The sequence below is a fragment of the Medicago sativa genome, chromosome 2 (assembly GCF_051527215.1).
Source record: "Medicago sativa cultivar Bolivia chromosome 2, Bolivia_mono, whole genome shotgun sequence".
Lineage (NCBI taxonomy): Eukaryota > Viridiplantae > Streptophyta > Magnoliopsida > Fabales > Fabaceae > Medicago > Medicago sativa.
Window position 1 is genome coordinate 81,899,123 of NC_140750.1, and position 13,698 is coordinate 81,912,820.

The window sequence follows — 13,698 nt, forward strand, 5'->3', positions numbered from 1 at the left end:
CTATTTATCTTTTTATGTGACATTTTCATTTTTTAAATGGTTTGACAAATTTTGAATTATTTTAGATTTTTGCTATATCCTAGAAGTTTTGATGAAGTGAATTTTTCTTACACCTTGCAGATTTGTTGAGGATCTTATCAAGATGGAGAAATTTGATTCAGTTACTTACTTGGTTGAGAATAATGAACATGTTTTTGCAGTAGAAAAATATATTGTAAAGAAATGTTGTGTTGTACTAGTGGAAACCTGCTAAATAGGATTAGACTACTATTGTTGGCTTCTTAGACTTTCTTTCTCTTGTATTTTAATTTTCAAGGCTTAATTTTGTTATGTAGAAACATGTTCATGAGTAATTTGTGCACTCATTCTTCTCCTTCCTTTTTTCATTGCTTCATGTCTATTCTCATTTCACTCTTTATTTTATTTTTTTAAATAAAAAATTTGGGAAATTGAGATAAACATGTCGATGTTACATGTTTCTTAGTGTTAACGTTATACAACAAATACTCGTAGTGGTTTGATATTCACCAAGGTAGAGATTGTTAGGTATGACTCATAGACAATGTCAAATGGGCATGATTGAGCTAACGGAGCAAGTGCGACCCTAACCTTGAGTCGGATTTAGAGGGAAATTGTCGCGTTGTTGTTCTAAATAGTAATTTATTCAAAGACACGGTAATCGTACACGGATTATTATTCAATAATCACACAACAACAATCTAAATAATCTGCAACTATTATGATTCCAAAGGAAGAAGAAAAAAAGATATTCAACTAGCATATATTATATGGTAGCTCCGAGGTAGCTAGCTACTTGAGCAAGCAGTTTAGAATTGGTTTGGTGTGTGAGGCTCTTCCATGAGCATTATGGCAGAAGGAGAAAACCTTCATCTTAGGAACAGCAGATCTTACATAAACACGATCAAATACAAGGTTGGAGCATCCCACATTTTGGTCGCAGTTCAAATTTATTGCCTTGTCTGTTAATGATGTTCCACTAATCCCTCTATATGTTACATCACTCACTTTGATTGCTTTAGTCTACACATAACATTCAATGAAAAAATTGTTACAATGCAAGTTGTAGAAATTTAGTTTATTTTTTGGGGAGTAACATATATAAGAAAAATGGAATTGATGATTTATTTGAGTTACCATGTTTTTGCAGACCATTTGATTAACACAATAAAATTGGTCAATCATAATGGGGTTATGGGCTCGAACAAATCTAATATTTTCAAACGTGATCCTCCTAGCAAATCCACCTCCACCCTGTTCAGAAATACAATAGAAATTGAATGATTACATTTAAAATTTAAAATAAAATAATTTACCTAAGTCATGTGACCAAAATTATAGTATAAGTGAAAAACCTTATAGTAGTAGTGCTAAAGAAATTAATACTCATGGAGTTTGTAACCAATAATGTTAGTTATTTTGGTGAATTAATTACTACCTGCTTTGTCTTGATTCTTACTCCAGTTAATGTTTCAGTCAACGTACAATTCTTCACATGCACATCCTCTACAATATCGGTGTCTCCACGTGCCCCCAATGATCCAATGCTACAACAAATTAAAATAAGTATTTTCTTAATTAAGGTAAAGTAGCTTGAACATTTTAATTAAAAATATTTTTTTTTTAAAAACACTCAATACACAATTAGTGAAGTACTACTAACCTGATACCATGTCCTGGACCACATGTTATAGCAGTTATTTTGATTACTGATGATCCAGCACTAATAGCAATGCAATCATCACCTATAATATGATTAGATACAATCAATATGATTATTTACATACACTAAGATGATCTAATAATTAATATAGATTGAAATGAGTTCAAATTATTAAAACATTATTACCAGTTGCAATGAAAGAGTTAAGCACTTGAATGTCTCTTGAGGCAGAAATATCAATGCCATCAGTATTAGGGCTCTCTCCAGGAGCAATTAAACGGATGTTAGAGATAATGCCCTTTTTGCAGCTTGTTAGAGTTATATGGCTTCTTGCTGGATTAACACTTGTATATCCTTTTATTTGAAATCGATAGCATCTATTCAATGTTATTGCCTATACATCCATACACACACAAAAATAAATACCAGTTCATATGGTACGTAACAGCTAAAATTTAATTTTGTAACAAAAATATTGTCTATAGTATGTATTTTGCAAGGATCAATACAAGAGTAGGTACTACTTACTGTTGGTGGACGGCAACTTGTCCCCTGAAAAAGGAAAAAAAAAAATTCATAAAAATGATGCAAGTATTACTATAAAGGTATATAGTGTATTATTTAAGTAACATAAGTTGAAAGGTTAAGTTAAAAAAAGGCCAAATACGTCCTTTAAGTTTCACGTTTGTAACAGATAGGTCCTTTAAGTTTCAAATGTTACAGATAGGTCCTTTAAGTTTCTAAGGTTTCAGATAGGTCCTTAACGGAGGTTGATAGAAAGGACCTATCTGAAACAAACTCGAAACTTAAAGGACCTATCTGAAACCTTAGAAACTTAAAGGACATATCTGTAACCTTTGAAACTTAAAGGACCTATCTGTTACAAACGTGAAACTTAAAGGACCCAGGGAGGTATTTGGCCTTAAAAAAACTATACATATAAAAATTTACTTACGGGTGGTGGATTTCCTATGCAAGGTTGTTTCCACCACATAGAGCCTCGACCATCAATAGTCCCTTTTCCACTTATAATCAAACCATTCACAAATGAGAAACCAATCCATGTGTTTATTTGGGATCCTGAATATTCCGATTTTGTTTTAGGTGCAACAATATTCCCTGAAAGCTGAGTTCACAAAAGTACTAAATAGATTACTTTAACTCAAATATTATATTAAAATACTAGTCAACTAGAGACTGTTCTCCTTTGTGGATTATTTTATTTTATTCTTTTTTTATTCCATTGTAAAGTATTTCGTTATTCGTACCTTTAATGAATTTTACTACTTGTCTAAAGGCAAGCTTCGACTTTTGATGAAAAGTACTAAAAATGAAAAACTCAATGATGATAACATCAAAGATTGATGGCCATGGATTGTTATACCATTTTTTTTTTTGTTGTTAAATCAAGGTATCTTCGAAGTAATTGATATCCATTTAAAAATACTTTGGTAAATTAAGGTATCTTCGAGGTAATTGATATCCATTTAAAAATTTGACCTCTTATAACATATGTTTTTTCATAAACATCGACAAACGATTGAATCATAGATCAAATAATTAATAGATCAAAACATCCCACCACTTGTGTCACACTATCATGTTTGTTGATATCACTTATTCATTCATATATAGCAAATTATGACTATGTTAAACTTTTTTTTTTATTACAAAAATGATTTGTTATAAACTTAAAATTCATTCCCTTAATTGATCTTCACATTAATGGTGGTGAAATTTTTCTTAATTCAATTTTCTTTAAATAGAATACTTATCCTAAACAAAGTAACATATCAACCACAAGGTTACATTGGTCTGAGTAGAACTATACTTGGACCGCTTATGCAATGTCTTAAGTTCAAACGTTGTGGATGAAAGAAATGTGGTTGAGAGAAGAGGTTCATTAAAAGTGAATACTTAGGATCAATGATATGGTTATAAAAAAAAATATAACAACAATTTTATCAAATATGTATCCATCCTTTTAATACCTTATTTTATTTTATTTTTTCCGTTGAAGGAATTATGGTTGAAAGTTGAAACAACACAGAAGTTAATGTTTACTATGCTTTTAAGTTTTAGCCACCGACCAAGTTCCAAAATTTTCACTTGATGAGGTTATGTATTGCAAAAATAATCAAATTAATTAAGAAGTACCTCAATGTAAATATAATTAGATTTGCATGGACCACGGAAAGCTATTGGCCTCAGTAAGAATGTCTTGGCTGCTGGTATGATGAGACGAGATGTGCCTGATTTGCTTTGACACACATCTTTCCATGCTTTCAGAAAAGCCTATTGAAAAAATATTATAGCATATACTTTAAATTATTAGGAATTGAGCAAATGAAATAATAAGTTATTAATGTTACACATGCAGAAGAGTATTTTGAGGCAACTAAATAAAATGATGAGAGATCATAGTTAATTTACAGGAGAATCATTGGTTTTTCCATCTCCAACTGCTCCATATTGCAATACATTGAAAGTTGTTGTGCTACTCAATCCGAGTTTAAACATACTTAGAATCATTAACAATGTGAAAAAACACTCCTGCATGAAATTAACATTTTATAGTAAGTAAGTGCACTTGATTAAAAAAAAATCAACACACATAAACATAATGACATATGTGTTTGACTAAAACCATAATGTGAAAAATGATAAAAGCAGGATTATGTCTTATCCTAACCATTGTATGAAACATTGTTGTGCTTTAGAACAAGGTATTTCACACCCTCAACGACTATGTAACATGCCTCACATTTTGCTTCTATTTATAAGGGTGATAGTTATTAGGAAGCACATTTTAGAAGTTAAATAATTGCTTCTCTTTATTGATAAAATAAAACAACTTATATCTAAAGTTTATTTTCAACAAGATACTAACTTAGTCAGCATAATGTTCGTAGAGTGGATCAATTGAGACATATTAAAGGGTTGTGGAAAATTAAACTCCACACAAGCTAGTTGGAAAAACACATGGCTTATGGAAATTTAAGGCCTTATTTTCACAGTAAGCACATGAAGCAAATGTACATACATACGTTATCTTATGTACGTATCTCAATTTGCTTCTTAATTTACACTCAATGGTAAACTTCTGTAAATATATATTGTTAACGTAGTTGGGATGAAAAAGTTCCTCTACTTTGATTTCAAAGCACGTTAATTATCTTATAGAGACATTGGAAAGGAAATGATCATTTTGGTCGGCCCTTAATAAGGGAAAGAAATTTGCATGACTTCAATGCAAAATGAAATTGTATAGCTTAAGAAAATATTTTTGCTTGTACATTATTTTCAAGATACGTACGGACTAATTGTCCTCACTTTCTTATGAACTAAGGTTAATTTCTTAAAATATTCATTTATCATTATATTTAATATCTAGAAGCTTAATTATTCATTTTTCATAATGGAAATTACTTATATGTTCACAAAGATTTGGGCACAACATTTGGACACATACATTAAAATAGATATCATTTAAATATTTAAAAATACATAATATTTCATTCTTTTTTCTTGCTATAATTCAACATCCACGCACTATATATCAAGAGAAGGGATCCATTGACTCCAAGAGTAAGTATAAAGAGTTACTCCAAATCCTAACCATTGATTTTAATATTAATTAATGATTGTGATTAATTGCTATTAATTCTTAGTGTGAACATTTTACACTCCCTTCTCTGGAACAAATACTTGAGATACACAAGTGAACCTAAAAAACATATATCCCAATTTCGTTGTCTTTACCATTCTCTGATCAAGAATTCTACTGATCAAGAATGATGTTTTTTTATTCCTAATCAAAACTCATAACGCAAGAAAGAAGTTGGATAAAAATCATAAAAGTAAAAAAAACCATAAAGAATCACCGAATCACAACCCTAATTTCCTAAATTCTTATAAAGCCATTGCTTCGAGGTTGAGTATTCTTTTAGGTTGGTGGCTGTCAATACAACACTATTCAGTACCTTTATTGTTGAGACTTGAGACAATGAATCAAAAATCCTTCGGCAGGAATAAGGTGTTTATATTAAGATTCTCGTATCACTGGTGCCATTTTTTTTTTTGTTTTTGTTTACAACTGGTACCGTTTAGGAAGAAGGAGTATATAAAACTAATAATGAGGATTAATAGCAATTGATCATAACGATTAACTAATATTAAAATCAATGGTTAGGATTTGGAGTAACTCTTTATACTTACTCTTAGAGTCAATGGATCCCTTCTCATATATCAAATATGAAAGAATTGTGATTTGTTATACATTAAAAAGCACACACCTGATTAAAGGATTTTGATAATGATAACGAAAGATACTTTACAAGAACTTGATGAATCCTACATCAATTACATGTCTTAGAGGAAGACGAATGTTCATGAATATCAAGGAAGAAAGAAAATGATCACTTCAGGTTTAAATCACTAACAATTAATCAAGGACAAGAACAATAGTTTGAGGTAAGGTTTGTAAACAAATGGAAACATAATAGATATCACATTTTATTGACTTACTGAACCATTGTTGGACGATGAGGAAGAAACTAGATTATGGATCTTGATTCCACCGTGGTTAAGCAACAAACAAAACCAAATTCGGTTAATGAATGAGAAAATTATGAGTGTTTTAGTGTTTTTAAAAATCTGACAAATTTTGATCTCCAAAACAAAGTATGCAAGTTTGGCCTTAGATCAGCTCTAAAAAGTGCTATTATGATCTTTTAAAACAAAACCGTAATTGATTCTAAAAGATATGATCAATCAGATCCCTTTAATATTTGAACCAAAGGCATTCTATTATGGTCACATGACCAAATAAATAGTGTTTCGGCACACACACATAAAGAGACTCTTTTTAAAATTCATCGATTTGCATTTCAAATTAAATGTTTTTAATCACTTTTCATATCTTTTAATCAATTCTGGATTGTTTAGAATCAATTCAATTAAGGCTTGGATAACCTGGATTGTTTAGAATCAATTCAATTAAGGCTTGGATAACATTTTTGAAACAAGACCACGTCTTGAATTGATTCAAGAATTGTTTGAATCGATTCAAGACATATAGGAGGTATCATCCTAAAAGCCAAATTACAGTATCAAAGAATTTTTAAATTATCGATCCACAATGACTTGGTAATTTGAACGGTACAACTATTTCAATTATTTTAGGTTAAGGTTTTGTTAAAAGTTGATTGTCAAAGTATCAAGCTAGAAAAATTTGTAGGGATTAAGTTTCATTAGTTAATCCACTAATGTATTTCCTTTATTGATTATATATATATATATATATATATATATATATATATATATATATATATATATAATCCTAAGGGAGCGTTCGTTTCAAGTTATCTTCGTAGATTTCCGGGAATAAAACGATAGGAATACACATGCCTATGTTTGTTACAAGTTTACTAAATTTTATTCCCGGGAATAAAACGTAAATTCATGAGTAATTTCCTATTATAATTCCTATTTTTATGGTTCCCAGGAATATTATAATGTTAAGCAAATATCTTTTTTCTAAATACCTTGGAATAATATTTCCATCTTTATGTTCCAAGGAATATTATTCCTAGGAATAAATTTGGTAAACTTGAAACAAACACACCCTAAAGTTTCAGCAATACCTTGATCTATTGCTCTCTTCTATAGATCTCCGATGTCTTGAAAGATTTATTTTATCATTTAACTTTTGATGTCCTGCTCAATTAGATGATAAAGAAGCATATTATGTTCCGATAGTGTGTATGTGATATTGAACATATCTCAATGTCTCACAACTAGCATCTAAAAATGTTCATATTTCATGTACCATAGATAAAAATTCTATGTCCAGCACTTTTTAAATCAAAATATCCATTTCAGAGTGCAAGTCAAAAAACATTAAGCATGGGAATAGAAAAATGGATACAATGAAACAAAATTTATATATAACCATCCGGATCAAGTATTTACAATAGATTCATAACTACACTTAATTCCACCACAATGAAAAATTAGTTGCACATAGTTATTTAACTTGCAGCAAAGATATGGAAATGTCAATATTTTGCATGAATGACCTAAGGAATCAAGCTTCCAATGCTCCACCTTGGCTCTTATTGCATTTTTCTCAATTTTCCAATATGATAGATCAATGTGTTAAAAATTAGCTGAATTAGTACTCTATTTATTGATTCTAAAAAGTGATAGTTTTCTAGGGTATTTGTAGGCTAGCAAGGAAAGGAAATTTGTGGTTTCTTGGTCTTAAAGTCTTTTCTAGCTCATCCATGTGGGTCACTAAACTAGCATAATTCTCCAGGCAAATTAGCCCTAATGCAAGACCCCAAATTAGCTCATCCAATGGTTTTGTTCGCTAGGCAAATTGCATAAATTCACTCTTCTTTTTTTCTTTTATTGGCTCTTCATTAGTGATCTTTCAAATACTACACAGAAAAAATGTAATAGTACACAAAATTGGGAGTTTTCCTTACATTTCTTCCAGCCTTTCATTTTTGTTGTTCAGGTTTTCTGATTGGTGTGTTGAGTTAATTCAAGTGTTTCTTAAATCGATTCAAGCTTGTTATTTCGCAAATTCTTGAATAGATTCGCTGCTGATCACTTCGAGAATCTTCTTGTTCTGCAACTTTAATCTTTATGTTCTGATTCTTTACTGACTCAATTACAATTTAGTCCCTACTTTTCTATTTTACCTTTTTCTTCCTTCTTGCGCCTGTACTCCTCATTCTTTTTCTCTTGCGTGAGAGTGCAATGAATCACAAACAAAAATAAAGTGGTACGTGAAGTAGATCTCTACGAGTCAAAGCTACACAATATCATCCCATGGAACCTACACCAATTTGTGCCACACAGGTGACAAGACAAGTGCACCAACTTGAAATTATATGTGAAGCATTTTTATTGAATTAGGTAGAGAAATTACAATACAACTTGGAATTATAATGTGAAGCAACTGTGAAGCATTCCATTACGTCAACTTTCCAAACAATGGAGTGTAAAGTTAGCTCAGTTCCCATCATGAATTATCCAAACGATGGAATGGAATATGAGTTCCATTTTGATGGAGTGGAAAACTATAAGTTTTAAGTTATAAGCTACTTGAATTAGCTTATCAAAAACCACCGCAAGCTCATAAAAATAAGTATAAGCTCGTCTAAAAATGTCGGCGTTGTCAAATGGGTCTTTTTTAATCATACAAAGCTTATAAACTATAAACCATAAGCTGAATTTTATACCTTACCAAACAGACACATGGTATATAGATGAACAATAAATAAGTGTTGTCCCTCTGAAAAAAGTCTAGTCAACAAAAAAAATATGTACACTAAATTTATGGGAGAATTACATTGATCTTCCGCGAGCTATGTGAAAATATAACAAATTAAACACTTAATCTATTTGATCAATGTGTAGAAACCTCCCATAGTGTTAGCTTCTGGCAAAATTATATGTTTTCATTTTTAAAAATATAACCTTCTTTTCCTTATGGAAGCAAGACCTAAAAACAAGAGTAACCATTTTCATTATCCACTTTTTGCCTCAGACTTTGTTAACGTTGTGCATTATTGGTCTTGCAAGATGATGCTCCCATATTCCCAAAGTAATGATAGAACAAAGTGCCATCATAATCATAATGCTAGCATACTTCAGTGTTGTGATCTGATAAACAACATAAGCCAATGTTATTTGTTTTCTATAGTCAAAATTATGTGTTATTTCGAATAGTATGGAAAAACTTTTGCTTCGGCTTTACGTTACTCCAAAACAATGTATATAATTATATTTTTTTTTAAGGAAAAACAGTGTATATATTTCTTCTTTTGAGAAACTTAAAATAAATATAAGGGACCAAACATTAAATTAAGTCTTAAATATATTTCCAAATAAAATGCAGATACACACTTTATCTTTTAAGACTTAATTAATTTATTTAATATTAGATCTTTAGTTCATTTTCCGACAAGAAAAGTGTTGTAAGCAAATCAGTATTTTTTGAGATAAACAAAATGACAAACAATCATTGAAACTCACACACACACAAGTATATGGTGTTTGAATTCTGGAATCACGATGCTCGGCCTAACAATCACGACGTCAATATTAATTACTATTTATTTTTTTAGTGAATATTAATTACTATTAACTAATGTAATAAAGTACTGTCATTATATATGTGCAATTAATTTACTTTGAATAATTAGACCATCCACAACAGAGCACCCTAAATTGGGTGCTTAAATTGAATTCATATGTCCACATCACTCATTTTACCGTACCAATTTTCTCCAACCCAGCACCTTAAAAGAAATTATTAAATAGGACACACAAATAATTTTATATTATTACATTTCAACAAAATTTATTTATTTTATTAAGATTTATTAAATGAGACCCATGAAAAATGAAGAGAGAGGGGGTGCTTCCATAACCACCCTTCTCCATAGCCACCCATGGATTATACTCCACAATGGGGGTGCCTATTTAATGTGGTGCTAAATAGGTGAAGCACCCACCATTGTGGATGGTCTTACTCCCCTAAAAAAATAGATAAATTACTATTTGGCTTAATTGCACTTTTCCAATTTTTTGCCAATTGTGTTTTGCCAATCTTTTGCCAATTGTGTTTTGTTCAAAATCATCATTAAAAGAGGGAAAATGAGGCAAAAGATAGTGTGCAAAATCGCTCAAAAAAGGGAAGAGGGGGTGCAAAATCGCACAATTGGCAAAAATATAGGGGGCAAAAGTGCAATTAAACACAAGAAAATTCATCTAACCAGAAAGGGGGCAAAAAGATGGGGTGCAAAATTGCTCAAAAAAAAAAAGAGGGTGCAAAATCGCACAATTAGCAAAAGATAGGGGAAAAAGTGCAATTAAGCCTTACTATTTATGGTAGCAAAATATTTTCTATTTCAGTCCTAAGTGTGCGTATTATTCTTTTTAATTTTCCGTCCTTAATTATTTCTTTCCTTCCTTAATTATTCTTTTTAATTTTCCTTCCTTAATTGAATTAACTCAGAGAGTTAAATTACCTTCTATGGAAGAAAAAAAAGGGTTAATTTTTTTTCTTAAGAAAAAGAGAGTTAACTACTTAACCTAACCTAATCAAGCCACCGTCAATGGCGTGGCTCACTTCAAACTTAAACTTTGAGTTCAGGTTATACACCATTTGGCCTTAGAGTTGGGTTGACAAAATAGTAAAATAATAAACACAACAGAAATCTTTTATATTTAAGATCGGAAGAAGCATGTAAACCAATTTGAAAAACGTACGTACGTTGCAGAAAACTAGCGCGTATGTCAAACATAGAAACAACGAAGAAGAAGCGATTAAAGAGGAATGAGAAAATAACCTCATCATCTGCATCTTCCATGGCTCCACCTGGAACGGCCAGGGGTGACCAAATTGGAGCTGTCGGCAATGGAGAGCATATATGTGCTGGTTTTGGTGGTGTATTAACAGTGGCTGCAACCGGTAGTTTGGTCATCGGACCAGACACGACAGTGTTGGAAGGAGATGATATGGGAAAGGCAACGGGGGTTGGTGATGTTGGTTTGGAAGGAGCTGTTGTCGATGATGAAGCCGGAGTAGTTGCAGGTGATGTGGACAGCTTTAATGAAGGTGATTGATCTGAGACGATGCCGGCGACAACAATGCAGATGAATGCAAAAAAGAACATAGTTTTGTGATCCATTTTGAAAATGAAATCACGCTGTTTTATTTTTTGAGAGAGTTTGGAAAACAAATGTGATGAAACTTGAAAGGTTTGTTTATATAGGACCTTAATCCGGGTCAAGACAACACATATTGAGGCCCGGTGCAAATAAAAAAAATGAAAAATGATATTTTAACAACCACTTTATAGTTTATAACAAATTTTGTGACAATTTTTTCTCTCATTCTCATATCATATTTTTATTTTTTCTCTCTATTACTTTAATTTTCATGTCAATACATATCTTTCTTTGTAAAAATATGATTGTCAATTTGGTTGTCAAACAAATGGATGTTCAAATAACACTACTATTAAAAAATTGAGGCCTTTTTAAATTTAATTATAAATTTTGAGTTTTTGGATGCTTTTTAAATCTATAATAAAGTCAATTCATTTAATTTTTGTAAAACATTCTTGATCTAGAGATTTTTTTTTTTTTTGGAACAAGGATCTTGAGAATATATTACTCATCTTCTTTCACCTTTTCTTTATTGGACACCTTTTGAGTATAAAACGAGGAAGAAAAGTGTCTTGATGATTCATCCTTAAGAAAAGTATCTTGAAAATATTTGTCGTGTTGATAATTTTTTTGAAAATTTCTTGTGTTATTCAATAAAATGTAACATTTTTCGTTTTCTAAGTTTCCTTTGAACTTTTTTATTCAAATTTTCCGGTTTATATTACTCTAAAAATAATAATTTTTAACAAAAACCAATTAGCCTTCTGAAAATTTTGGAAATTCTCTTCATTTTTATTCCTTAAAATCTCCTAGAGAACAACTATGAAAAGCGAACCCGTCTTAGCCATAACATGGTGCTTGAACCAAACCTGACAAGGGGTCATAGGAAATAAGTAAGATAAGAGGAATTGAAATACCTCCTACATGACATTGCTCTAGGGCAGTCATAAGGTGTATGCAAGTCATTTTCCACCTTAGCCCCACACCAATAACACATCCTATAGAAGCGTCCGTCTTAACGCTAGTAAAAAATAAAAAAAAGTTAGAAATATAGAAGCACACATTTAATATGACAAGCGGTTTTTCTTTGGCTTTATCTAAGCTATGGTTTTTGTTTTTCTTAATCAAACTATTCACATTGATATTTTAATATCTCTAGTCATGTTTAACCAAATAATAGAGATACAGGGGACATTTCGTATCTATATCGAAATTTTAACCTTCCACAAGGCTCTCTTCAGTGTCACTGCATTTTCTGCTACTCGGACAGTAAGATCCATGTTTTTCCCCTTGTTTTAAATATCACCAAGAATCCAGTTCCATGTTTGTTTCTTGTGGATAAAAGACTTTTTTTACTTTTACAAATTTAAGACTTTCAATTAGAATTTAATTAATTTATTGGTTCACCATTATTTAATTAATTTTTTTTTTTTGGTGTACAAGGCTAAAACAAAAACAAGAAAAAGAGCAAAAAGAGAGCTACTCTCTCAAAAAGAAAATTTCTGCCGCATCACTTTGGAGGAGATTCTTGAGGTTCACCGGAGGAGACTCATGCCGAAGAAACTCAACATCAGAAGAGGCACCAAACTTGGCAAAAAAATCCGCACATTGATTTCCTTCCCTAAGGGTGTAATTAACCACAACATTTCCCTGTTCCAATTTTTTAATTAATCATATGTTTCAATTTTTATTTTTATTTTCCAAAGAAGGGTTTAAGAATAATGAATCTTAAGATGAAATAGCTTATGAAAGAGTTGATTCAAGAACAAATTGCACAGCTATGGTAAGATTTAATATGATCAAAGGAGTATGGAAAATTACAAAGTTACTGACCACTGAGGAAGAATTTCTTTAATAAGACCATTTGTCTCCTTTTCAGCCCATAAATTCACTTCTTTAGTCACTTCAGTAGCCTTTACAAACCAGATATACAAATCAGTTATCAAGTCTAAAAATTAGTTATGCAAATAGATTAGCTGAATTCTTTTCACTAATATTTCAATAGAAGAAATGAAGTTTTTGTTGGTATAATTTTCATATATTATGATGCTAAATTAATTAGATGTTAGAAAAATGTAAGGAGAGAAAAGTTGCATTCATCAATTGATTTGGTAGAAGTTGATACTTGTTGTTCTAAATTCATTTTAGTCGAATAGTTGTATTCTAAAGGAGACAATAATGTTGGTAATAATCACCATTCCCTTCTAAATAAGCCCTAAGGTGTAACTTCAAAATCCTACTCAAATGAACATTTAAGCCTTTGATTCTTTTGAAGAAGTATGTCTACATGCTAAGTCCCATACAAAGGTGAAATTCTAGAATATGAA

General features: G+C 30.9%; 1 protein-coding gene across 1 annotated transcript; it reads right to left on the reverse strand.

The window, feature by feature from the left end:
- Nucleotides 1–643: 643 nt before the first annotated feature.
- On the reverse strand, nucleotides 644–4,431 carry LOC146951456 (putative polygalacturonase At3g15720). The gene is made up of 10 exons (XM_085747435.1): nucleotides 4,374–4,431; nucleotides 4,115–4,234; nucleotides 3,839–3,976; nucleotides 2,637–2,807; nucleotides 2,210–2,233; nucleotides 1,868–2,075; nucleotides 1,682–1,763; nucleotides 1,457–1,565; nucleotides 1,156–1,272; nucleotides 644–1,041 (listed from the first exon to the last, which is right to left on the reverse strand). Exons 1-10 carry the CDS (start codon nucleotides 4,386–4,388, stop codon nucleotides 811–813), a joined length of 1,215 nt encoding a protein of 404 aa, XP_085603561.1. The 5' UTR covers nucleotides 4,389–4,431; the 3' UTR covers nucleotides 644–810.
- Between the last annotated feature and the right edge of the window lie 9,267 nt (nucleotides 4,432–13,698).

Bases quoted from the DNA above. Each gene is read 5' to 3' on its own strand.
- LOC146951456 (XM_085747435.1), bottom strand. The intron at 3,977-4,114 runs GTAAATTAACTA...TTTTTTCAATAG, and splicing joins GAAAAACCAATGATTCTCCT to GCTTTTCTGAAAGCATGGAA. The intron at 2,234-2,636 runs GTAAGTAAATTT...TTCCTTTTTCAG, and splicing joins GCATAGGAAATCCACCACCC to GGGACAAGTTGCCGTCCACC.